The sequence below is a fragment of the Callorhinus ursinus genome, unplaced genomic scaffold, assembly GCF_003265705.2.
Source record: "Callorhinus ursinus isolate GAN/ISIS: 27379988/994484 unplaced genomic scaffold, GSC_fseal_2.0 scaffold41, whole genome shotgun sequence".
Classification (NCBI taxonomy): Eukaryota; Metazoa; Chordata; class Mammalia; order Carnivora; family Otariidae; genus Callorhinus; species Callorhinus ursinus.
Window position 1 is genome coordinate 11,287,593 of NW_027397103.1, and position 25,508 is coordinate 11,313,100.

Consider the following 25,508-nt stretch of genomic DNA (forward strand, 5'->3'; position numbering starts at 1 on the left):
ATGGAATTGCAGGTTCTTTTTGATCAAAAGACATATTTATCTGTACCGTATAAATAATTGAGGAATTAAAACTCCTTGGCCACCCCCTCTTTAATTGTGCCAACAGCCTTAAAGCTGGCTTCTCCACATTCTAGGGTAGTTGTTTCTCACTCGGTACCTTCTTTATTCTTGTAGACCTATAGAATTGTGGATTTTGAGCTGAAACAGGCTTACCATTCAGCTACGCCACCAAATATACAGATCCACAGGCTGCCCACTTTCTCCTGGAGCACTGCAGTGCTCAGAACATCGTTCCACTCTCTAGCCTGAGTGGTGCCTGGTAAGGGACACTGTTGTGAAGTGTGCCCCAGAGCTGATGTTGAAGGCGAGTTATTGGCCCCCAGGGGGTACTTCCTTGCTGAAGGAGCTGCTGGGGGTGTATGTGCCAGATGGGAGGCCGTGGAGGCCCCCAACTGTAGTTCTTGCTGAAGGGCTATTAGACCTTGCTACCATGTAGACACTCCTTTGTGGCGGAGAGTGAACCAGTGCTAATAAAAAAGACAGTTGTGTCTGTGCGGGGGCACTGGTGGGATTCGATTGTGTTTCATTGAAGAACCGCGTATCTAATCTCTAAATGGCAGTTCCCTCCCACTCTCAAGACCTTTGCTCATCACCCACCCTAACAGTCATGCTCTCTCTGTGTCCCTGAGTCCAGTTGCTGGGAGGCTTGGCTGCTGTGGCCAAGAAGCCTTTAATTGTGCTTTAACCACAGCACACAGAGTCAGAGCAGCTCTGACCGTCATAGGGAACGTCAGCTGAAGTCATAAATCCATTGTATTGGATTTATGTATTCTCTTGTATTCTAGACGGTTAGTCCATCTAAATACCTTACTTCATTTAATTCTTACCATAGCTCTGTAAAGTAGGTTGGTTCCTCCCCCCGCAAGAAAGTAAAGTTCAGAAAGGCCAGATGTTTACCCAAGGCTGCGCAGCGGGCAGGAAGGTGGGGACGCAGTCTCTCTCCCCACCCCTGTGGCCAGTGGCAGGTAACAGGTGATAATGAAAGAAGGGCTGCTCTTGTTCTTGAGCGTCAGCCCATAGCGGGAGCCACACTGGGTTTCCACCTGAAGAGAGTGGCCTGGCCTGAGGTTCTCTTGGTAGATGAATTTATCACTGTGGCACAGTGGACAGGATGAGATTTCCTCCGTAAAATCTGGGGTTTTGACTTAAGGATCAGATGTTATTCACCTTCCTTATACCAGGGATGTGGATTGGGCTCTTACAATAATACGAAGACTGAAATTTTACAGTTAAAAAATCAGTTTCAAGTTTCGTTCATTGGGACTTCTCTCCCTACTCTTTTCCTTCTCTTCCCAACCCACGCTGGTTCCCAGAGACCTGCAGGTTGAGAAAACAAAACCTCCTTGCCATTTGGTTCAGTCTTTCATACCACAAGCTCCGCCCGCCTGGCTCATTTGTTGGCTTCGTTTGTGAATATGAAGGGGGAAAAAATCAGCATATCAAGGACTTTGCTTTTGAGAAAATAAATGTCCATCACTTTTTCTTTTGACTTTTTTCCTGCTGTGTAGTTTGTTAAATAATTTGTGCCTTAGATATGTTCATTTTATTTTTGTCTGTTTTCCCAGGAGGCCTTGAAGCAGGGGTAAATGAAAGAGAGATAAGTTTACCCTGACCTTGATTTTTATAGCACTGTCGTAACTAAGGTGTGTTTAGCCTCCCATGGAGCTATAAAGACACACTTTTTTTTTAAGCATTTGCAACAGTAGTTAAGATGGGAAATGCCCATGCAGTAGGTTTCATACTGTATAAGGTTCTGAGGTTAAAACTGGGATTCGCTAATGAACTGAAACCTCATCTTCTTACCACTATTTTCAAGTTTGATTTCTTTTTTTTTTTTTTTTTAAGATTTTATTTATTTGTCAGAGAGAGAGCACAAGCAGGGGGAGCGGCAGGCAGAGGGAGAAGCAGGCTCCCCGCTGAGCAAGGAGCCTGTTGCAGGACTCAATCCTGGAATCATGACCTGAGCCAAAGGCAGATGCTTAACCAACTGAGCCACCCAGGCGTCCCTCAAGTTTGACTTCATGAATAGCAAATTGTTGCTTTTGACAGAAAGACCCGAGTGAAAATGAGCATATCATGAAGACAAAAATGTAGGTATTTTGAGTGCCAATAAAGACTAAATATGTACACACGTCTCAGGAGATGGTCAGCAGGGCTGTGTGGTGCAGTTGGGGCGTTGCGGAGATTTACAGTGTTTCTGAAATAGACAACAGTCTGAGATTATCTCGCTTGCCTTCGTTTCAGTGAGTGAGCCCCAGCTCTCCTGCCCACCCCAAACTTCTTACTTGGGTGCCTGACAAGTTGATTAAAATGCATGCATGGGAGGGGAATAAGAAGAGGGAGAGATTTAGGGTGACAGCTGTAGCAGATGGAAGGGAGATTGTCTTTAGCAGGCAAAGGTAAAACATTTTGGAAATTTCTATTATGTGAGGAGGGCCATATGAAGTTCTTTTGTTTGTGGTTTTTTTTTTTAATTAAGTTTTTATTTTAATTCCAGTATAGTTAACAGAGTGTTGTATTACTTTCAGGTGTATGATACAGTGATTCAACACCTCCATACATCACCCAGTGCTCATTGGGACAAGTGCGCTCCTTCATCCCCATCACCTAGTTCCCCCATCTGCCCACCCCTCCCCTCTGGTGACCATCAGTTTGTTCTCTATAGTTAAGAGTCTGTTTCTTGGTTTTATCTCTCTCTCTCTCTCTCTCTCATTTCCTTTTGCTTGTTTGTTTTGTTTTTTAAATTCCACACATGCATGAAATCATACAGTATCTTTCTAACTGACTTATTTCACTTAGCGTTCTACTCTCTAGATCCATCCATGTCATTGCAAATGGCAAGATTTCATTCTTTCCTATAGCTGAATAATAGTCCATTGTATATATATTCCACATCTTTATCCATTCATCTATCAGCGGACACTTGGGCTGCTTCCATATCTTGGCTGTTGTAAATACTGCTGCTGTAAACATAGGGGTGAATGTATCTTTTTGAATTAGTGTTCTTGTATTATCTTTGGGTAAATACCCAGTAGTGTGATGCTGGATCTTAGGGCGGTTCTATTTGTAACTTTTTGAAGAACGTCCATACTGTCTTGTGCAGTGGCTGCGCCAGTTTACATTCCCGCCAGCCGTGCGCCAGGCTTCCTTTTATTCCACATCCTTGCCAACACCTGGTGTTTCTTGTGTTGTTTGTCTGTGCTTTTTATTTTTTTTTATTTTTTATTTTTGTTTAAGTTTTTATTTAAATTCCACTTAACATGCAGTGTGATACTAGTGTCAGGTGTACAATATAGTGATTCATCCCTTCGTACAACACCCAGTGCTCATCACAACAAGTGCCCTCTTTAATCCCCACCACCTAGTTCACCCATTCCCCCACCCCCCATGTTTGTGCTTTTTAAAATCCTCCTCAGAGATACGGCGGAGGTGTGTGGTTGTGGTGGGGGTGTTACAGATCCTTCTATTCTTTCTTTTGCCTAGCAGTAGCTGGTGTTTCCCCAGTATACCCCTACCCTGGGTACCTCTCATTTATACTCTTCAGGGGCAGCATCTCCCTTTCTGAGGAGGGGTACAGTTCTAGACTTGTAGAACTGGCAGGAAGTTGGCATAAGCTAATTCAGTTCTCTCTCATCACAAAAAGGGAAACTGAGGCCAGGAGAACTGAGTTGGACAGAGATGGTATCCCACTTAAAGTCACACTGGTGTTTAGCATCAGAACTGACAGCAGTGCTGGGTCCCCACTCCTGGTTTAGTTTTGTTCAATTTGTAACATACTGTTCCTTCTCATCTAGATATGGTCTCTACAATGAAGCACTCCCAGAAAAGACTGTAATTGTTAATGCACACAGCTGTGTTACCTGATTTTAAATGGCCAGGGGAGAAGGGAGGTAGAATGGGGGGACCCACAAACCAAGAACAAATGGACAGTAACGCATCTGCACGAGCGCCTAGCGTTCCCACCAAGGAGAGCAGAGTGTAGACTGAAACAGAGGACTTCTTGCAGAGGGGGCCCGGTACGGAGCCCAGAGGAGTGCAGAGTGCAGGACAAGTGGAGCAAGGCCAGTGGCTGTCCTAGTCTGCAGTGGGGCTCTGTGAGCTGGGGGTACACACTGGTGTTTTCACTCGGGAGGTCACTCAGCACACACTCAAGGGCCTGTTGCGCAGTGGCGCGCTGTGTTGGTACGACACGGGTATTGGTGAATGGAATAGACACGGTTACTCCCTCATGGAAAGTGCAGTCTGGTTGTAGAGACAGACGGTCAACATACACACCAGTAGGTAATGGCAGATTGTGGTGGGTCCAGGGTGTTGGGAGAGGACTTAGCTAATACTTTACACTGAGAGTGGTCCAGGAGGGCTCCTGCGGGAAGCTGATATCTGCGAGGTGAAGAAGTTAGCTGGGTGAGTGAACTGCTTGTTTATGCCAGGTGTGTCAGCTGGGGGACTCTACCTTAATGAGTGAGTGTTTAGGGACTCTGTCCTACCTTATAAGCTGTGAGAACCCCTGCAGGAGTTTCAGCAGGGGAGAGGTGTGAGCAGACACATTTGTTGAGGTCATCCTGGCACGCGAGTAGGGGGGAGGTGAAGGAGAGAGTGTGGGGTGTGGAGGGTTCAGGACAAGCCCCTGGACTGAGGGAAGGGGGAGGAAAAGCTGATGAAGGGGAGAGCAGCCTGGCATAGGAGTAGGCTGCACAGTGGGCGAGGGCATGGGGGTGGAGTAGGGGCAGATGTTGCAGGAAGCTCTGTCAGGTGAGGTCTGACAGTGACTGATTTGACAGTGTAGAGGCAGAAGTCAGGATCTGTCGGTGTCCACACTATCCACCTTCCACTTTCATACTTCACCCTATCTATAGAAACAGCACCTCCCAGCTCCCTCTCCACCTTGCTTTTGCTCCATACCACTGTGTGCTCCTGACATAGCACATACTTGATTCTCTGTCTTTCCCCATAAATGTAAGCTCCGTTGGGCTAGGGAGGTTGTTTTGTTTGCTGCTGTATCATTAGCAGCTAGAACAATGTTAAGTAAGTGAATCAGGCTAGTGTCATGAAGAAAGTGATGTCTTAGCCAAATTAATCTGGCTACAATATTCGTGCTGTATAACCCACATGCAACTTGAAAACGTTCTCATTCTTATCATCAACTCATTTCTTTTGTTAAGCACCATTTTACACAGGGCATTATAGTAGGTGCTACATAGAATTAACCTACTAGCTCTAGCTCCTTCCCCCAGAAAATTTAGGATTTGATAGATGTACCCATACCTACTTACCCTACTGTCACTGTGACCCTTGTTACTGTCAGAGTCAAGGTTTGGGGTTTCAGATTCAGTGGAGAACAGATTTCATGGGTTTTCTTTAATTGTCAAAGCTGACTTTTAGAAAAGGAGCCAATCAGGAGCGCCTGGGAGGCTCAGTCGTTAAGTGTCTGCCTTCGGTTCAGGTCATGATCCCAGGGTCCTGGGATCGAGCCCCACATCGGACTCCCTGCTCCGCAGGAAGCCTGCTTCTCCCTCTCCCACTCCCCCTTGCTGTGTTCTCTCTCTCGCTGTGTCTCTCTCTGTCAAATAAATAAATAAAATCTTAAAAAAAAAAAAAAGAAAAGGAGCCAATGTTTTTAAAACCTATTTATAGGTCTTGGCTACCTGGAGAGTGTTACCTTATCCTTTGAAATGCATCAAGACAGTTTCAGATTTCTCTGCCTTTTAAGTGGGTTAGGTAGCTGGCATTGCCTTGAAAATGACTAATAATGGTAATAATAACAAATTTGTTTCTTGCCAGTCTTCATAGGAACTCAGAAACATCTGCTGATCTATTTCTATTACCTCTCTGGTACACAGTTTCTAGAGTCCTGACTCCGGGTGTGTACTCTGGCTGGAGACCTTTGTTAATTTACTTCCTCTTTAAGCCAGATGTCTGTAACGGGTGGAGTTTTTCATCCTTTACATAAAAATCTTAACCTTGGTGAATATTTGAACTACTAATTACCTTTTTTTGTAGGTGGATAAAAGTGCTAGGGAAGAGGCACCTGGGGGACTCAGTTAAGCATCTGCCTTCAGCTCAGGTCATGATCTCAGGGTCCTGGGATCAAGCCCCGAATCAGGCTCCCTGCTCAGTGGGAAATCTGCTTCTCCCTCTCCCTCTGCTTCTCGCCTGGCTTTGCTCTCTCTCTCTGCCAAATAAATAAATAAATCTTAAAAAAAAAAAAGTGCTAGGGAACGGCTGGATTTTTTGAGGGTAGTTATTCCTAGTACTGATTAGATAGAAGCTTCTAACTTGTGTCAGAGTGTCTGTGGCTTCGCCACTTTGATCAGGGTGAGGGTGGCGGTTACCATACTAGCTACTGGGGGGCAGGGGTGTGCTAAGTTGAATAGAGTAAAATGTAGACAGTGTTTGTGTTTGGGTGTGTAACTAATTTTGCTGGTTTAGCTTTCTAAATTTTCTTTTTACATTATTTTAAAACATTAATAGAAGTATATGATTAGGGACACTTGGGTGGCTCAGTCGGTTAATCTGCCTTCTGCTCACATCATGATCCCAGGGTCCCGGGATCAAGCCTCACATCAGGCTCCCTGCTCAGTGGGGAGCCTGCTTCTCCCTTTCCCTCTGCCCTTCCCCCCTGCTTATGCTCTCTCTCAAATAAATAAAATCTTTTTTTTTTAAAAGAAGTATATGGTTAAAAATGTGAAGGACATAGATGAAGTAAATTATAGAATATTCGACAGCTTCAGATTCCTCTGATATTTTAAGTAGGGTAAGTGGCTTGAGTAAGTGGAGAAACATACACTGATCTAGGAATGGAGATGACCCGAATGGAATGGTCATCCCTGCCCACATTAATTTATTTATTAAGTGCCACTCTAATCAAAATACCAGAATAGTTGTCTTTTGAGATTTGACAATGTGATTGTAAAGTTGGAACATGGAGAGTAACTATAGGCAAGGATTCTAACATTTAAAAATGATGCGGACCAACCTAAACTAGAAAGTATATTACAAATTTATAATTATTAAATCTGTGTAGTACTAGCATAGGACTGGGCACGTATCAGTGACATGAGGCTCCAGAACAGACACTAGTGTATATTATAATTTAATATATGTTAATGGAAGTTTCATAAATTTGTTGCAGAAGGTGAGACAATTAGATAGCGAATTGGGGTGAGCTGTGTGAAGAAGTAAATTGATTTTTTCCCCTAGCTGAATCAGAGTTAAATGTAAAAAGCAAAACCATTAAAAACATATGCACAAAACACCAAAAGAAATAGGATGTTCAGGAATAGTCCCAAATATATATATAGGGGAACATAGTGTATGATAAAGATGGTATTTTAATCCCAACAGGGGAAAGTTGGATTATTTAGTAATTAAGTAGCAGGATCCCATTAACACTCATTTAGCAAAATAAATTCCATTGGAGCCAAGACTTGACTGTAAAATGGGGAGCTGTGAGAGCACTGGAAGAAGGTCCAGTTTTCCCAGTCTTGGCATAGAAAAAGCTTTTTTAAGTATGGCCAAAAAAATAGAAACATTAAAGAAAAGACTTTAAAATTTTGACTACATTAATGAAAAGTTTCTACTAAAAATAACAACAAAAGCCCACAATACATACAAAAAGTAGAGTAGAGCTAAAAAACAAAAGCACACCATAAATGGTCAAGGCAGAGGTAGACCGTCAAGACAGGCCCAACAACTGTCATGTGTTACAGTCATTCCCACCACATTAAGAGCTCTCACACAACACAAAACAAGAAGATGTGTGGATAATTAACATACAAATTCCAATGGCTAATAAACAAAAAAAGATAAAAGTAGGAACCAAAAAATCAACTGATTTTTTTGCTTGTCAGCATCACAGATATTAATAATAAATAATGTAAGTACTGATTTGGGGAAATAGGCACTGATCACTGCTGTTGGAAGTGTAAATTATTATAAACTTTGATTCTTTGTAACAAAATTATAAATATACACATACCCTGTATGTAAGTTTCTAGGAACTTACCTCCCAGAAACAGTCATATAATTGCACAAAAATGTAAGTAGGATGTTCATCACAGCATCGTTTATAATAGTGAAAAACAGAAACATGTGTCCTTTAGCATAAATGAATGTCTGTTTATGGAGAAACAGTTAAGTAGATTGTGATAAGTATATACAGCCAATAAAAATAATATAAAACTGGGGCGCCTAGGTGGCTCAGTCAGGTAAGCATCTATCTTCGGCTCCGGTCATGATCCTGGGGTCCTGGGATCAAGCCCCACATCAGGCTCCCTGTGCTTCTATCTGTCTGCCACTCCACCTGCTTGTGTGCTCTCTCTCTCTCTGTCTCTCTCTGTCAAATAAATTTGACACAACAAGAGAGGGCACACAAGCAGGGGGAGTGGGAGAGGGAGAAGCAGGCTTCTCAGGGAGCAGGGAGCCCAACATGGCGCTGGATCCCAGGACCCCAGGATCATGTCTGAGCTGAAGGCAGACGCCTAGTGACTGAGCCACCCAGGTGCCCCATAAATAAATAAAATCTTTAAAATATATATATAAAACTATATTTATTGGCATAATAAGATACCTATAACATATAAATGAAAATGGGTTATAAAACAGAATTATGATCCAACATATTTAAATATTTTGTTTATTTATATATATAAGTATATATATGTATATTACAAGGACTTAAGGGCCAACTACAAAGTTAGGGAGACTAGTCCACAAGACCGTCCTGACTTCTAACACCAGTTTATAAATTAGAGGAATTCCCGAAACCATCTTCGAGTTGAACAATTCTCTAGAGGGACTCACGGAACTCACTGAAAACTTATATTCTTCATTACGGGTTTATTACAGGGAAAAGCTTCTAATTGAATCAGCCAAGGGAAGGGGTACATAGGGCAGAATTGAAGAGGCCTTCAAATGCAGTGCTTCTGGTGGAGTTACCTCCTTCCCACCACAGCGTGTGACAATGCACACAGAGCTTTGCCAACCAGGGAAGCTCACCTGAGTCTTTGGTGTTCACAGTTTTTATGAGGCTCGATCACATACTGCCTGTGTGGCCACCTTCTGGTCCCCAGCCCCTCCTAGAGATCTGGCTAATACCTTTAGTTACCAGTTTCTCTGGAGATTGGAACTGATACCAAAGCCCCTATAGTGAATCAGATTGGGAGAGTCTCCTAAGACCAAAGCCCCCAGGCAAACAAAGACACCCCTGTCAGGCAGGACATTCCAGGGGCATAGAGGTCACCTCCCAGGAGCAGAGGGCAAAGGCCAGACTCTCTTTGGATAAAGTTATTTCATTTCTTCACGACACAGTATTATCATCAAAATTCAGATAATAGTTATTTCTAGACAATGTAATTTCTGGGGACTTTGATTTTGTTTGTACTGTTTTGTGTTGTTTGAATTTTCTTTCAGTGTGTGTGTATAACTTAAAATCAATAAGACTAAAAACGCTAAAAAAGAGATTAATAGAAACAATCTCATGGGGTAGATGGGTGGGCAGCAAAGCAATAAAAGAAATGATAGAAGGAGACCAGTAGATATGACTGTACAAATGTATAATCTGCTTATTCGAAGATATGCTATATAAAGAATTAAAACCCCAAAACTTAAGGGAAACATTTGCAGAAACATCACAAATTAATATTATGGCATTACCAACCTAAAATAGCAAGAGAAAAGCAGCGCACATTTTAATGGATGGTGAAAACTGAGTGAGATCTGTAGTCTGGTTAACAATAACATGCCAGAGTCGTTTCCTAGTGGGGAGATTGTGCTCACAGCTACGGAGGATGCAGCCCTGGGGAAGGCTGGGGACTCTTTGTGCTATTTTTTGCAACTTCCCGTGAGTCTATAATTATTTCAAAACAAAAAGTTTTTTAAAAGACAAAGGGGCGCAGACAGCTCATACAGTAAAAGAGACACATGGCTAATGCACATATTTTTTTAAGTATTAAAATTTATTAACAAATGATGCAAACTGAAGTGACATACCACTTTTTCTTGTTTTCAGTCTAGTCCCGTACCCAGGCCAAAGGAGTCTGAACACCCTGGGTTCTGGATTCAAGTTTATTTTCCTGGCAAATAAACATGAATCTGGCTTTAAATGGTGCCCTGCCCAGCATCCCTGCTCCTGCCGGCAAGTCCAGTTATGGCTAGAATCTGACCAGAAACTCCAAGCTTTAAAACTCAGCAACATGCCCCAGAACTGACTGCTATTCAGCAGCGTGCCCCAGCATTGGCTGGCACTCCCTCTGTCCTTTTATACATCACCTGTAATTCTCCCGGTGAGGTGGACATATCACCATTTTATAGAAGGTGGGGCTTGGACAGCTCATGTCACTTGTCCAAAAATGGAAACCACTCTCCTTTCCCTGTTGGCTTGGAAGTGGTACAAGCATGGCAGTGTCTGTCCCCTCGTGGAAAGCCAGAACACAGGAGAGAGTGCTCCCAGCAAGGACACAGGTCATCAGAGTTCACAGACAGGGTGAAGGGGAGGTCACCACTGCAGCTACTCTGATTTTGCCTGGTTTCAGCTCCTTCAAGTTTCTTTAAGTTTTGGAGGTTATAGAAATGATTACTCCCTGGGCGCCTGGGTGGCTCAGTCGGTTGGGCGACTGCCTTCGGCTCAGGTCATGATCCTGGAGACCCGGGATCAAGTCCCGCATCGGGGTCCCTGCTCAGCGGGGAATCTGCTTCTCCCTCTGACCCTCTTCCCTCTCATGCTCTCTATCTCTCATTCTCTCTCTCTCAAATAAATAAATAAAATCTTTAAAAAAAAAAAAAAAGAAATGATTACTCCCTGGGCGCCTGGGTGGCTCAGTTGGTTAAGCGTCTGCCTTTGGCTCAGGTCATGATTCCACGGTCCTGGGATCGAGCCTCGTGTCCGGCTCCTCTGCTTCTCCCTCCCTCTGCTCGTGCTCTCTTTCTCTGTCTCTCTCTAAAATAAATAAATAAAATCTTAAAAAAAAAAAGATCACTCCCTGCTCTTTACACAAAACAAACATAGGCCCTCATAAACGTGCTCACACACGAGGACAGATGCACACCTAGACGGGCACTAGCATGCACATGTACACAGTGTGCTCTCACAGTCACACCCGCACACCACATATCTGTACACACACCCCCGCACACCGTATACACGCTGCACATACATCACACACCCACACACCACATACCTGTACACACACACCTCACACACTGTATATACACTGCGCATACATCACACACCCACACACCACATACCTGTACACACACACCTCACACACCGTATACACACTGCACATACACCACACACCCACACACCACATACATCAACACACATACACACATGCACACAACACACATTCGCTCACCTTGTCATAGGGCAGATCTGGGATGAGGATCTCAGGAGGCCATGTTCCTGCCTTGCTGTCATTGCCCTCAGAGTCTACTTTTCCAACAGGACTTTCTTTGAATATAAAAAAGTAAAATAGACACCAAGCGACCCACGAGGAGGATGAATTGCGGGTTTAGGCGTGGGAGCAGGACCTGACAACCTCGTGAGTTTCCTCTGGGAGGAGACCGCTTGGCCGAGAGGCCCAGGGCAGAGGCCCACAGCTCAGGCCATTCCGTTAAACACACGGCCCTCCTCCTGCCACGCCTCTCGCTGTGCCTGCTCCCCACGTCTTGGCTCCTCAATGAACCTTTGTCCGTCTGGAGCCTGTTAGTTTTGGCTCCTAGCAGCCTGTGGAACCAGGCCCAGATCCCAGGAAAGCCCATAGAGACCGCTCTTTTGAAGAAAAAGAGAATCCTGGAAGAGAGACCAGTCTGAGCATTATTAATCTCACTTATTAAAGAAATCACTTAATAAGCATTATCCTCATATTTGGGTCTAGTTCACAAAATTGACTTACACGTAAATTTTGTATCTGCTCATGTGATTAGTTGCCTCCCCCAATTAGCCCAAAGCCCTATTATAAGGTCTTGGGCGGTACCTGGTCTTTTTGCCTTATTTATTTTGGAAAAAAATAACATACTCTTGTATTATGTTTCAGCAGTATAAAACAGTAAACAGTGAAAATTAAGTCTCCAACTGAACCCCTTAATTCTCCAGTTTAGCTCTCTGAAGGGAAATCACTGTTTCCCTGTTGCCTGTTTCTCCTGTATCTTTCTGAGCTTGACTGACAGGCTCTCTCCATCTCCCCCGCCCCCGGCCCAGCCTGTGTGTCTTGTGTGCGTAGCTCCCTGTTATGAATATCCACAGTGGCCCTGCTCTTCATCTTGCCCCTTAGTTTCCTTCTCGTTACATACAGCTTGTAGCTCTTGCCTGTGTCTCAGCACATAAAATGTGTGCTGCCCCACAGTGTCCCTCGGTGTGGGTACAGCACCGTTTTCAAGCCAGTTGCCTTTGATGAGTGTGTAAGTTCTTTCCAGCCTTTTGCTGCCATGTCGGTGCGGCTGCTTGATGTCTTTCACATGTGTCCTTGTGCGCGTGTGCTCGTGGCGAAGCTCCTCACGGTGGGATTGGGAGTCAAAGGGGTGTGCGTCGAAAATGTTGACAGCTGTCTGCTGGCCCCCAGCAAAGCTGGTTTTGCGCATCCTTGTGTCCTCAGTGTCAGCTGACGCGTCAGAGCTCTCCCTGCCGGAGGCTGGACTGTTGGGGAAATGACACAGAGGACTTGGTCCGCAGCAGCACTGTTCACAGCAGCCAAAGTGTGAAACAGCTAATGTCCATCAGCGGGTGAAAGAAGAAACAAATGTGGTCTGTCCCTCCAGCGGGATAGGATTCCGCCATGGAAAGCAATGAAGGTTACAACATGGATGACCCGTGAAACTGGTGTGCTTCGTGAAAGAAGCCACACACAAACGGCCGCGTATTTCATCATTCTGTTTATATGAAGTGTCCAGAAGAAACAAACCCAGAGAGACAAAGTGGATTAGTGGTTGCCAGGGCAGGGGGAGGAGGAGATGGGGAGTGACTGCTCCGAGGGTACAGGGCTTCCTTTTGGAATGATGAAAACTGCTCTGAAGCTAGGTAGCAGCGATGGGCACAGAGCATTGCAGATTGCTTAAAGCCACTGAATCGTATGCTTTAAAATGGTTGAAATGGTAAATCTTATGTCATATGTACTTAACCACAATAAAAAAGAGTCCATAGGTGGTAGCCAGAATATTACCTTTATTGTTGATGAGGCTGAGGGTATGGCTTACAGGCGAATCACAGGCTGCCTTTCCAGGTGGCACAGACAATCCTGGACTAGTGTAGGCCTCACCCCCCCACCCCCCACCCCACCCCCGCTCTGTAGGAGCAGAGCAAGAGGAATGGCAGCTTGCTCCCAAGAGGAGAGGAAGGGAAGGGCCTGGACCACCCACTCCAGTTCCCCCTCCTCCACTCACTGCTAACACACCCACTCTACCCAGCTGGGTGGGAATAAAGCTAGGGGAGGTCTTGCTAGTGGGCGTCCAAGAAGCCTTTCGAGGAATGGTGTAGAAATATTGCCCCATAACAAGCAAGTATGGTTCAGTGAACAAATGAATGGGCCCACCACTCTTCTGGGGCCTGTAGCGACAGATCCTTGAGACTCTGCCTGCTTTCTTTTGTGGAGAATGGTCCTACTAGCAGTTAGGAGCTAACCCGACCTGGGAGGGACACACTCCAAAAATCTCATCTTGGTCCCACCCACCCCTGTTCTTCTTAATTTCAGCTCCTGTCTGTGCAAAGCTTGCACTTTAATTTCCATTCCAAAGCAGTCTCTTGCCAGACCTCTGAAGAATTCAGAGTTTGCTAGTCTATCCAACAACAGTCCTTTTTTAAAGATTTATTTCTTTATTTTGGAGGCGGGAGGGGGAAAGGGGGAGAGAGAGACTCTCAAGCAGACTCCCCGCTGAATGCGGAGCCCAATGCAAGGCTCGATCCATGACCCTGAGATCATGACCTGAGCCAAAACCAAGAGTTCGCTGCTCAACCAGTTGAACTCCCCCCCCCCGCCCCGCCTCAGGCGCCCCCACCAACAGTTTTGAGAGACCTTTTTTGTACTCTGAATTTCCTGTTTCAGGTTGTGAGCCTGTCTTCTAGGAGTGTGTCCATGGCAGGACAATGTGAAGATTTTTCATTATGGAAAAGGTTAACACTCACTTAGTAGCTCTGTATTTAAAAGTGCCTCCCATGTGCCAGGCTTGTGCTAGGATGAGTCAGCCCTAGACCTTGGCCTTCCCGTAGTTTGGGGAGAATCTGGGGTCGTTGTTCTGACAGGAAAGCCCACGGGGCATGTAGGAGGGCAGTTTGGGGAGGTGAGGCCAAAAGGGCTTTGATTACTGAGGAGAAGCCAGTGGTCTTAAAAATCTTTGTACTGTGTTTCTGGTTATGCTTTTTTTTTTTTTTTAAGATTTTATTTATTTATTTGACAAAGAGAGAGAGCACAAGTAGGCGAAGAGGCAGGCAGAGGGAGAAGGAGAAGCAGGTTCCCCGCTGAGCAGAGAGCCCGACGTGGGGCTCGATTCCAGGACCCTCAGATCATGACCTGAGCCAAAGGCAGACGCTTAACCGACTGAGCCACCCAGGCGCCCCTCTGGTTAAGCTTTAAAGAAGGAATGTGGTGGGGCATCTGGGTGGCTCAGTCCGTGAAGCATCTGACTTGATTTCAGCTCAGGTCGTGATCTCAGGGCTGTGAGATCGAGCCCCAAGTTGGGCTCCGTGCTGGGCATCTGCTTAAGATTCTGTCTCTCTCCCTCTTCCTCTGCCCCTTCTCCTCCAAAAAAGAAGGAATGTAGCATAATCCTGAGTTAGACCAAGAAGGACCCCCATCAGCCATGTCTGGAGGATGAGTGAAGCTGGGCCAGGGTTGGGGGGAACAGAAGCCCAACTACAGATGCTTTCTGGGGCCGCTGCTCTAGAGAGGTCTGCCAAGGGAGCTGCGAGTTCCCTTTAGAAGTGTGTAGAGCAGGCTTTCCCTAGTATGTTCCCTGGGAAACTAGACTTTGGGTCCCCCCCATGGAAAGGGTCCCAGTCCAGGTTTGATCTGTGGACGTCTGCATAAGGAATGTCTCCTCTTCCCTCCTTGAAGACTGACAGTGACATCAGCACACCAGAGGCTCTGAGAAAGCCCATCAGTGAGGAGACTTAAAGAAATTTATCCCCACATGGGGTGCCTGGGTGGCTCAGTCGTTAAGCGTCTGCCTTCGGCTCAGGTCATGATCCCAGGGTCCTGGGATCCAGCCCTGCATCGGGCTCCCTGCTCCGCGGGAAGCCTGCTTCTCCCTCTCCCACTCCCCCTGCTTGTGTTCCCTCTCTCGCTGTCTCTCTCTCTCTGTCAAATAAATAAATAAAATCTTAAAAAAAAAAAAATTTATCCCCGCATTTTTCTAAAAACGTGTCTATGGATTCCTTTTTTCTCTGTAGTACTTTGATATATAGAACTGTGCGTGCTGCTTCTTCAGATCTTGTCTTGAAATTTCTGTGGGCAAAGGGTGGTCAGTCACCATAAAAAACATCCTAGTTGCTCTTTAATGTCTGTGCTTCTGTGGGTGCCTTAGGTTTTGGTTTTGGACTCACTTCTTTGTGTTGGTTGAGCACCACCTGTTGACTGTTGAGATATTACAGAAATCTGGGACAGGGATGTGATGCCAGTTGTGTATTCTGAACTCTTACATATTTGTTCTGAGGTTTGACCAAATTTGACGCAAACATCAAGGAAAAGTGAACCATTTCAGCAAGCGAGGAGGAAGGAGAGGAGAAGCCCACACTGCCCCCCTGTCCAGTTTGGTTTCTAGCCCACAGGGCTTGAGCTCTCTTTGCATCTTCCCACCTCTTCATTGTGGGTAGTTGAAGCTGCCCGCGTGACCTAACGTCTTTGAGAAGATGCTCACATCAGCCACTTTTTCTTAAAGCAGGACTGAGGTTCGGTCTGTAGGTAGTAAGCACAGTGGCCAGTTCTTAACAGAACACTGCAGGACGTCAGAGGTTGTTCTCTTCCCTGGAGGTCCCATTCACATGGCAGCCCTTCTGCTTCTGTCGTCCGCGGCCATCTGTGGAGGCGGCAGACACCCTGGCAGGATTCCGCAGGGAAGGGTGGCCTTTGAATCCTGGCTTCAGCATGAGGACGTTGTCAATTACAGAAAAAGTGTCTTTTTTCCCTTTAAGGAAATAGAAAAACAGGGACAGTTTTCTGTTTTGTTTTGTTTTGTTTCCTGGAACCCCCTGCCCAGCTAGATACCAAGTTGCTGGAAGGTCTTACAGAGGAGGGGAAAGAGGGTTGGTTTTGCCAGGTTGTGGGATCTAATCTACTCTGCCGTGTGCCCTGCTCTCCAGCCTGGTGTAAAGTGCCCTGCACGCCTCCCCCCGGCCTCATGCAGGGGCCCTTGACCAGGCGTGTGGTTGCTCACCTCAGGGCCCCCACAGGCAGACAGAAGAGCAGCAGGGGCCCCTCCCTGGCTCGGGGTTGAGCCCGTTTCCTCATCCTCCAGGCGGTAGCTAAGATGTTACCTCCTCCAGAAAGCCTCCCCTGACTACTCCGACTGGGTTGGTTATACACCTCTACGCTCCCACAGCCCTGTGCTCTTCTTTGTGACCCTCAGCGCCTGATGTGCTCCACAGGGCCGGGGCCTCATGTGCCCCATCTGTTCCTTTCCTCCCTTTGTAGCGTCCATCCCTTGTCCAATGTGTGAATGAGACCCAGTCCCTGCCTTCAAAGCGCTTAGACAGGGCTGCCCTCTGCCCCGGTCTTTGTTCACTGGTGTATCGAGGGTGGAACCACGGGTGTCAGCTTTTTCCTCCCCTGGAGGAGGAAGGGCCACATGACAGTGGTGGCAAACACAAAAGGACTTGGCAAGTCAGGAGGTGTTAAAATTCAGGCCTTTCGGGGCGCCTGGGTGGCTCAGTTGGTTAAGCGACTGCCTTCGGCTCAGGTCATGATCCTGGAGTCCCGGAATCGAGTCCCGCATCGGGCTCCCTGCTCAGCAGGGAGTCTGCTTCTCCCTCTGACCCTCTTCCCTCTCGTGCTCTCTATCTCTCATTCTCTCTCTCTCTCAAATAATTAAATAAAATCTTAAAAAAAAATAAAATAAAATTCAGGCCTTTCAGTAATAACTTAAGTCCAGATAATTGAGATGGTTATGAATACCTTAAATTTATATTTGGCTATAGGGTTTACCAGTTATATGTGTCTAAGTGTATATGTGTACATACATACATACACACTGTCTCTCATTTAATCCTTATTAAAACACTCAGGAGGAGATGGTATTATCCTGAGTTTACCCAGGAAACTGGGTGTCAGACAAGCTACCTGACTGCAAAAGCCAGTGCTCATGCCGTGCAGCAGAGGCTCGAGACCTAGCCGTTGGCTACTGAGGCTGAGTGAAAGCGAACCACTTGGAGGTGGGTTAGGAGTACCTTTGGGCTGGGCAGAGATGGCAAGGAAGGTGACTGACACGTTGGAAACGTCCAGCCCTTTGAGCTGAGACTGCTGCTGTCTGTCTGTCCCTCAGAGTCTACGAGGGCGTCCTGTGACATTTTCTCTCTGGGGGTCATGGCCTTCTGGCCTGTGTGATCCAAAGCCTGGCTTGCTGGGTTGGGTGTGAGAGGCACGAGGTCTTGCCAGGTGCCCAGCCAGGGGCTTTGCTTTTTAAGCCAGGTTCTCAGGTTCAGGTAGGGTTTACTGCTTGGGTGCTAGTCTTTGGAGACCGGTTGTTATTCTTCACGAGGTCTCTGAGCGGCTTTGCAGAAGAGGCAGGGCTGTGGCTCACAGCCAGGTAGAACCACCAGAGCCCCCTAGAGTGTGGACTAAAGATCATGCCTTGTCCATCTCCAGCCTTCTGTAAAAGGGAACCCTGTGTCAGCCGCCCAGAGGTGCCTTCTGACAGCACTTGGCAAACTAGACTCTCTGAGAAGCCTGTGCCACTGGGGAGTGCTCCTCGCCTGCTGGTGGCTGGGGTACAAGGGCTCCTTAACTCATCCAGAGAATTATTCCCAGGCCCTGCTATGTCCCACGGTCTGTGCTAGGTGTTTAGGGTGATGACACCTAACGGGCCTTCCCCTTGGCAAGCCGCAGGGTACTGCGTGCGGCTGTGGGTGTGGACACTGCTCCGTGGAGGGTGGCTGAATGCCGCCTTTGAGTTTGAATGGTGCTCAGGGAACCCTGAAGGAGTCGTCAGCAGCCTGGGGGAGGCCAGTGCCAGCATGGAGGAGATGGTGTTGGAGCAGGGGGCAGAAGGAGGTCCACGAAGAGTGAGGTCCATGAAGAGTGAGGACCATGTGTGCACAGGTCGAGGCAGGAGAGGGTCGCGCAGGCTCGGAGGCCAGTGGGGCATTTGTGTGCCTGCATTGTAAATGCCTCTTGGGGGCTGGTGGCAAAGAAGGTGGCCCAGGGTAAAGGAGCTTGGCTTTCGTTTATTTGCCAGCAGATTTCTTTCTTTCCTCCCTCCCTGCCCCCCACTTTATTGGGTTGTAATTGACATACAACATTGCATAAGTTGAAGTAAGGTATACAACGTGATGATCTGATATATTGAAAAATCAAAAGACTTTTAACTTTTAATTATGGAAAATTTAAAAGACAGGTGAATGTCGACAGACTAAGACAGTGAACCCGTGTGCCAACACCTACCAACGCGTGGCCAGTCCTGTCCCCTGTGTGTGCTGACTCTGCCACCACCCCCACCGCCACCTCCCCCTTCCCTACTGCCGATCACTTGGAAGAAATCCCAAAGTGACACGTGCCTTTTGTCAGACCTAGCCTGTGGCTTGTAATGGATTAATCCAGAATTTTCAGGCCTGGAGTGAGTGGGTGACACTTTTCGATTTCATTTCATTTTCAGAGAAACCACTAAGTTTCCCTTCTTTGTCTTCCTTTCAGTGGGAAGTTGGTGTCTCCGAAGTGGAAGAATTTCAAGGGCCTGAAGCTCCAGTGGAGAGACAAGATCCGGCTCAATAATGCCATCTGGCGGGCGTGGTACATGCAGTGTGAGTGGTACACAGGCTTCCAGCAGGAGGGGCCTGTGGGGGCCCCGAGGCCTTGTGGTGGGCAGGACCTCCAGGTTCTAGCACCTGGAGGCCTTTGCACCTTGGGGCCCAGAGCCCACTTTTCAAACATTATGCCTCAAAGGGAAGCCTCTCTTGGGCAGTCTGCAACAATAGGAAAACCAAGCCAAATCCTAATGAACTGGATACTTCTCAAGTGTCGGGCACAGGGGGCCAGTCACATGATCTGTGTCGTGTAGTTGCCTGTAATCTGCAGGAGACAGATGTGTTCGCCCAGGGTTCATAGCGTAATGTGCTATTAGGTTAGATGCTTGGGCCCAGCGTTGTAAAGGCAGAGGAGGGAGGGCTTAGGAGGGCTTAGTTCTTTCCAGGGGAGTCAAGGAGGTTGTAGCAGAGAGGTGATATTTGAAGAGTCAGGGAACAGTTCCTATTTTCAGCAGATCGAAGAAGATACAGACGCAGGCCTTGTTCATTCTCTAGCTGGCTTCATGCCGGTAGATCCGGTGACCTTTGCAGGAGATCAGCGTGCTTGGGCATGCTTGGGTTAGGCTGGCATTTCTTTTGATAAGCCAGACTCCCATTCTTACCCATGAGTTACTGACAGATTCTTTTCCTTTATTCTCTGAAATCTCATTTTCAGGGGAAGGAGAAGAACACTTGGGAGGGTCCCACCCTGAGGGGGATGTGGACAGAGGGGGCAGGGACTCCTTCAGGGGTCTTGGTCATAGTGATGACGTCTCATCCTTTCTCTGCCCAGATTTGGAGAAGCGCAAGAATCCCGTGTGCCATTTTGTCACTCCACTAGATGGCTCTGTTGAAGTAGATGAGCATCGCAGGCCAGAGGTACTTGGCTGGTGACCATCAGTAGCTGGAAAGGATCTGCCCTCATCAGGAGGAAGCGACTCTCCCAAGGCCGGGAGCAGGGGTTGGATTCCACAGCAGCAGGGGTGGGGTAGGGAGAAGGACCATGTGACCTCTCAAAGATGAAGTTGTGACAGACCACAGAGGCTCCCCTCTTCTCGGGCTGGGCTGACCCAAGCGCTGAGGGGTTCTCCCATTGGGACTTACTTTCCACTTTCCCTTAACATTGGCGTTTTTCTGGAAGTCAGTAGGGAGGGATCTGGGCTCCTTACAAGGCAGATATCTTTAACAGTTAAAGAACGGCCTCAAGATCTTTATATGCTGAGATGATAAGATGCTGAAGAAATAGTAAATGAAAAAAAAAAAAGCAAGTTGTGCAACAGTGTTTCAGTAACTTTATGTTAATTTTTTAAAAAGTGTGTATCTGTGTGATTGTGTGTAGGAAAAGTCTAGAAGGAGGTACAGAAATCCTTTATTGGTGGCTACCTCTGGGGAGGGGGATTAGAGTGAGGTGGATACCCTTATACCCTTCTGCGTTGTTTTAATGTTACCCAAGCATGTCTCGAGGTTGGGATAAAAGGGGGAACAATTAGAAAGGAACCCAGTGAAAGACCCTTTTGAGTGGTGGGATGTGATCTGGTATTGGACAATATTAAGGAATACCATTTTGTTGGTCTGGTGATAATACTGTATTGTTCACCGTGAAGATTCTTTACCGTCAGATACACAATGAAGTGTTTGTAGGTGAAATTATATGGGCCTTGTGATATCTGGGACTGGCTTCTATATACTCCGGCCATAAACAAAAAGGAACCTGAAAGTGAGGCAGGCTCTCTGAGGAGGGCGTGACTTCTTCGTCACCAGAGTTCTTCAGGGATATGTGGAAGGGGCTCACCTGCGTGATGGGAAGGTTGAAGCAGCTACTCTTGGAAATCACTTTCCACCTAAAACTTCTGTGATTGGCCATTTGTTTTCACCCTTTGAAAACGTGGCAGAGTCTCCTGGATAAGGGCATTTAGTGCTACCCCTGGCTCTCTGTAGGGCTTTTTCAGTGCCTGGGTGGAGGGCCCTCTCCCTCTTCCCTGCCCGAGCACTCTCTGACCCGTGTCCAATCCAGACCCTTGGGACTAGTGCCACCAAAGTCGCAACTCGGTTATCTGAGGTCACGAAGTAAAAGCCCATCTCTAGGGTGGAGGCTAGTTGTAGCACAGAAGAGGTAGGACGCACTTTGTGAATGAAGCTGTATGCGTGTGGGAGGGTTCTCTGAGCTGGATTCCCCGAGCTGACTGCCATTGTCAGACGCATCTTTATTTTCAGGTCGAGTTCTGCCAGTCCAACTAGATTGCCCTCTTTTGATTCTGACCCGCATTCTCTTCACAGGCCATCACCACAGAAGGGAAGTACTGGAAAAGCCGCATTGAGATCGTGATCCGGGAGTATCACAAGTGGAGAACCTACTTCAAGAAAAGGGTATCTGGTTTGGGCTCCAAGAACAGCATGTTCAGGAAGCCCCATAGGGGAGGGAGGATCTAAGTCTATGTTCAGACACCGGCCCCCGAGCTGTGGGTCCATCGCTGCCCCCGTGGAACCCAGTGTTCCAGCCAAGCCCAGGTGATGGGCCTGCTTTGGCCGTGTTTTTTGTGGTCTCAGTTCCTCCTGCTGCTAGTTATTCTACAAACACTGGTTGAGAATCTCTTCTGTGCCCAGCATGGGCCTGGGAATGGCAGAGAGCAGGATCCCCTCATGCACCTTCCAGGGAGAAGAGGCCTAGATGCTTCCCGGAGGAGCATCATCCCCTCCCAGGACCCTGGGTGACCACCGTGTCTCCCCTTTTCTCCACAGCTACAGCAGCACAAGGATGAGGACCTTTCCAGCCTGGCCCAGGTGAGTGAGCTTGGGGGCTGGGAGGACCCTCATGGGAACCCTCCTTTGACAAGAAACAGCAGTGACGTGGGTGGCCCGACAGTGAAGCCTGCCGCACCTACCTTCCTGCAGCTCCAGGAGGGGCCGCCCCCCTCCTCACACGGAGGACATGCAGACTAAGGAAACAGGCCAGTTCTCCCTGCTCCACGCACTCCCCTCCTCTTTTACAACAGCCCTTGCAGCTCTATACAGTAGGGTAACATACTCCCCTGGCATGATGTGATTGGGAATTCTGAGTTCACTAGTGCCCCTCTGACTTTTCCTCCTCCCTCTGTTGGCGGTAGGACGATGACATGCTTTATTGGCACAAACGTGGGGATGGATGGAAGACCCCAGTCCCCATGGAGGAGGACCCACTGCTGGACACAGACATGCTCATGTCGGAATTCAGCGACACCCTCTTCTCAACACTTTCCTCACACCAGCCGGTGGCCTGGCCCAACCCCCGGGAAATAGGTAACCCACCTCTAGATCCTTGACTTTGAAAACACAGGTTTCCTTCTCTGCCAGTGCCCCCCCCAACCTGGCCCGCCAGGGCAGGATTGGCCAACCTCGCTGGCATCTGAGGGCCACGTGCACTGAGTGGGTGGGGACTGCAAACGGACCTTCCTGAACAGCTGTCAGGGCCATGGTGCCCCTGAGAGAAGACTGGGTATTTGGTCTGAATCAATTTCACATTTCTGATGCTGTCCCCAAGTGATGGGGCCTTTGACTGGGAAGAAAATTAGAAGCATTCCTGGACATGACCTTTTACCTGGCCGCATTCAGGCATCCAGTTAACACCTCAGGGAAGAGCCCACAGACTAGCAGTGAGAACTGGGGATCTCTGCATCCTGGGAGTGTCTGTTTCCTGATACTTCACTTTTCTTATAAAAACTCTCTTTTTTTCCTTTCCTGCCTTCTGAGGGTGGAGAATAGCCACAAACCCACAAGAAGGTAGAAATTCCAGCCAGCCGCCTGCACTTCTCCTTGGAAGAATCTAGAATGTGAACAGGGCCAGGAGGATCCATTCCAGGCCTTTTATGTGTTTCTGCAACATTATTTGAGAAGGCAGAATGATTCCTCTGTCTCCTTTCTGATTCTTACAGCACATCTGGGAAATGCAGACATGATCCAGCCGGGGCTGATTCCTCTGCAGCCCAACCTGGACTTCATGGACACTTTCGAACCCTTCCAGGGTGAGGACATGGGGCAGGGAGAGAGCATGGCTGCCTGGATCTATCTCCCTTTGCCCAGGATAAAGCACACTGGTGCTTCCCTTCATTAGAGTTTGCATGGGCAAGGGGGAGGACTTAGAATTTTTCCAGAACTACCTTTTTTTTTTTTTTTGGTAGTAGCAAGGTTTGGGAAGCTTTTCTGCCACAGGGTTCTCTCACTCCTGCAGTCTCAGATCCTCAGGTTTGCCCAGGACCGTAAGCAGTTCTCCCTGTAGGCAGCAGAGGGCGCTGGCAACACAGCCACCTCCCTGCAGTGTCCTGCAGTTAGAACTGGGCTCATAAGAGCCGCCAAACACCAGGCTTGGGAGTATTTCAGACCCCACACTAGTTGCCAGCATGAGTGGTTCCGATCAGAGGGCCTCTTTCTGCAGAGTTGCTTCAGGGGGGAGCGCCCTCTGTCCATGGCATTCCTCTGGGTAAGATGGGGTTCAGTGCCCTATTCATTTGGATCTTAATTCAAGGATATGATAGGCACACAGAGCTCAGAAGTGCCCGATGTTGTCTTTCAGACCTCTTCTCTTCCAGCCGCTCCATTTTTGGTTCCATGCTGCCTGCTCCTGTCTCAGCACCTGCACCAGATCCCAACAGTCCACCTGCTCAGGTAGAGGGAGCTGGGGAGAGGTGGCCAGGGCTAGGCCAATGAATAACCGTGCAGTCATAAGCAAAGTGCTAGGGCTTGCTAGATCTAGTGCTGAACACACAAATAATGCATAAAGACGTTATTCTAGCCCTCCTTGAAAGCAGCCATAGATCTCCAAGAGGTGGGAGCTCTCGGTAAGCCCGTGCTCCTGCCTAAGGCTCCATGTAACCTGTGTGCGGCGAACTCTGTTCTAACCAGTTAAGAGAGGATCAGCAAAGGAAAACACGGATCACTAATAAAAAGTTCCATGTATTTCTTTTGCTTCCTATGTAACAATTAACACAAGTTGGTTATCAGCTGCTGGGGTTGCAGAGCTGAGTGAGGCACGGCTCTTTGCCCTTAGGGGCTCTCAGGCTGGTACCCATATCTAGTTAGACACCAGAAACCCTGGCCCCATCTTCTTCCATCTGGCTCTGGGAAGAATTTCTTCTATAGAGACCGAGGTCTTGACAATTGATTCCTTAGAGCGTTTCCCTTTTAGGAAGAGGTGACCTCTAGAAGTTGATACATGAAACTGTCCTGAGGGAACCCCTTGAGCAGCTGTGCACCAGGCTGCCTGTGTTCTGTAACAGAAGATGGCCAGGACTTTGGGGGGACCCCTGCTGGACTCTAGAAACAAGATATTCCCAGGCCTAGAGCCAACTGTGTGCAGACAGTCACTTTGTCCGAGCTCTGTGTTATCATTTAGTCCCTAATGGAAACAAGACCCCTGCGGACTCCTGGAGAGACACAGCTCCATTCCCCCCAGATTAGCGGGAATGGGGACAGGCGCCATCGCCTTGTCCCTCTGTCTGAAGGTTCTGCTCAGGTGCCCAGTGTACGTTGTTGGACTTTGTGGTGTGTTGTACCGGGAAGTGACAGCAAGTTGTGTGATCCAGCATTTGTCCTTCCTTTCTTAGGAGAGCATCCTGTCCGCCACCACTCTCCCCACCGTGAGCCTCCCTGATGGCCTCATAGCACCTCCTGCAGCCACCACCCTCGACCCCACGGACAGGCAGGGCTGTGAACGAGATCCCCGGCCTGGAGACCCCTTTATCCAGCCCACAGACTTCGGTCCTCCTGCACCGTCGCTGAATGTCCCTCAGCCTTTCCTCCCCGTGTTCACCATGCCCTTGCTGTCTCCCAGCCCTGCCCCAGCACCTGCTTCTCCTGCCCTGCCTTTAGCCCCACCACCCCCTGCCCCTGCCTTGAGCCCCTCGGCTCCATCTACCTTCCTACAGCCGAAGTTTGCTGGAGCCAGCAAGTCACCCTCCGTCATCACACACACGGCCTCTGCCACCCTCACCCATGATGCGTCTGCCACCACCTTCAGCCAGAGCCAGGGCCTTGTCATCACAACCCACCATCCCACGCCCTCAGTGTCCCCCTGTGGCCTGGCACTCCCTCCGGTCACTCGGCCGCCAACTGCCGGACCTCCCCAACCCTGTTTAACTTTTGTGCACCCCAAACCTGTCTCTTTGACTGGGGGGAGGCCCAAACAGCCCCCCAAAATAGTGCCTGCTCCCAAACCGGAGTCTGTGTCCGTGGTATTGAAGAATGCTTGCATTGCCCCAGGTGAGTCAGGTGGAGGGAAGCCAGAGTCTAATCTCCCCTTCCTGAGGGACATTTCCCTGTCCCCAAGGCTTGCAAACTTGCGACTCACCCACACTGGTGAAACAAAAGGGTTCCAGTCTACCACATGTGTGTGATCTAGTCTGTTGTCTACTTTGTGGTCTTCTTTTCAAATTAGTCTCAACCCAGTTTGAAAAAGCATGGTTCAGGTGATCTCTTTCCTGGGTCTGTAATCTGTCCCCTTCAAGGAGAAGTTGCAAAACAAATGTCAGGTACCCCGGTGGTTTTGTCTCTCCGT

At 48.0% G+C, this 25,508-nt stretch overlaps 1 protein-coding gene across 2 annotated transcripts in view; it reads left to right on the plus strand.

The window, feature by feature from the left end:
* MLXIP (MLX interacting protein) overlaps positions 1 to 25,508 on the plus strand; it is a 59,695-nt gene that overhangs the window by 23,855 nt on the left and 10,332 nt on the right. For both annotated transcript variants that reach the window (XM_025889615.2, XM_025889616.2), the window contains exons 2-9: positions 18,894 to 19,000; positions 19,776 to 19,861; positions 21,260 to 21,349; positions 21,722 to 21,763; positions 22,087 to 22,258; positions 22,891 to 22,980; positions 23,529 to 23,620; positions 24,559 to 25,213. In XM_025889615.2, the coding sequence (XP_025745400.1) occupies positions 18,894 to 19,000; positions 19,776 to 19,861; positions 21,260 to 21,349; positions 21,722 to 21,763; positions 22,087 to 22,258; positions 22,891 to 22,980; positions 23,529 to 23,620; positions 24,559 to 25,213 (1,334 nt within the window). The remainder of the gene's footprint in view (positions 1 to 18,893; positions 19,001 to 19,775; positions 19,862 to 21,259; positions 21,350 to 21,721; positions 21,764 to 22,086; positions 22,259 to 22,890; positions 22,981 to 23,528; positions 23,621 to 24,558; positions 25,214 to 25,508) is intronic.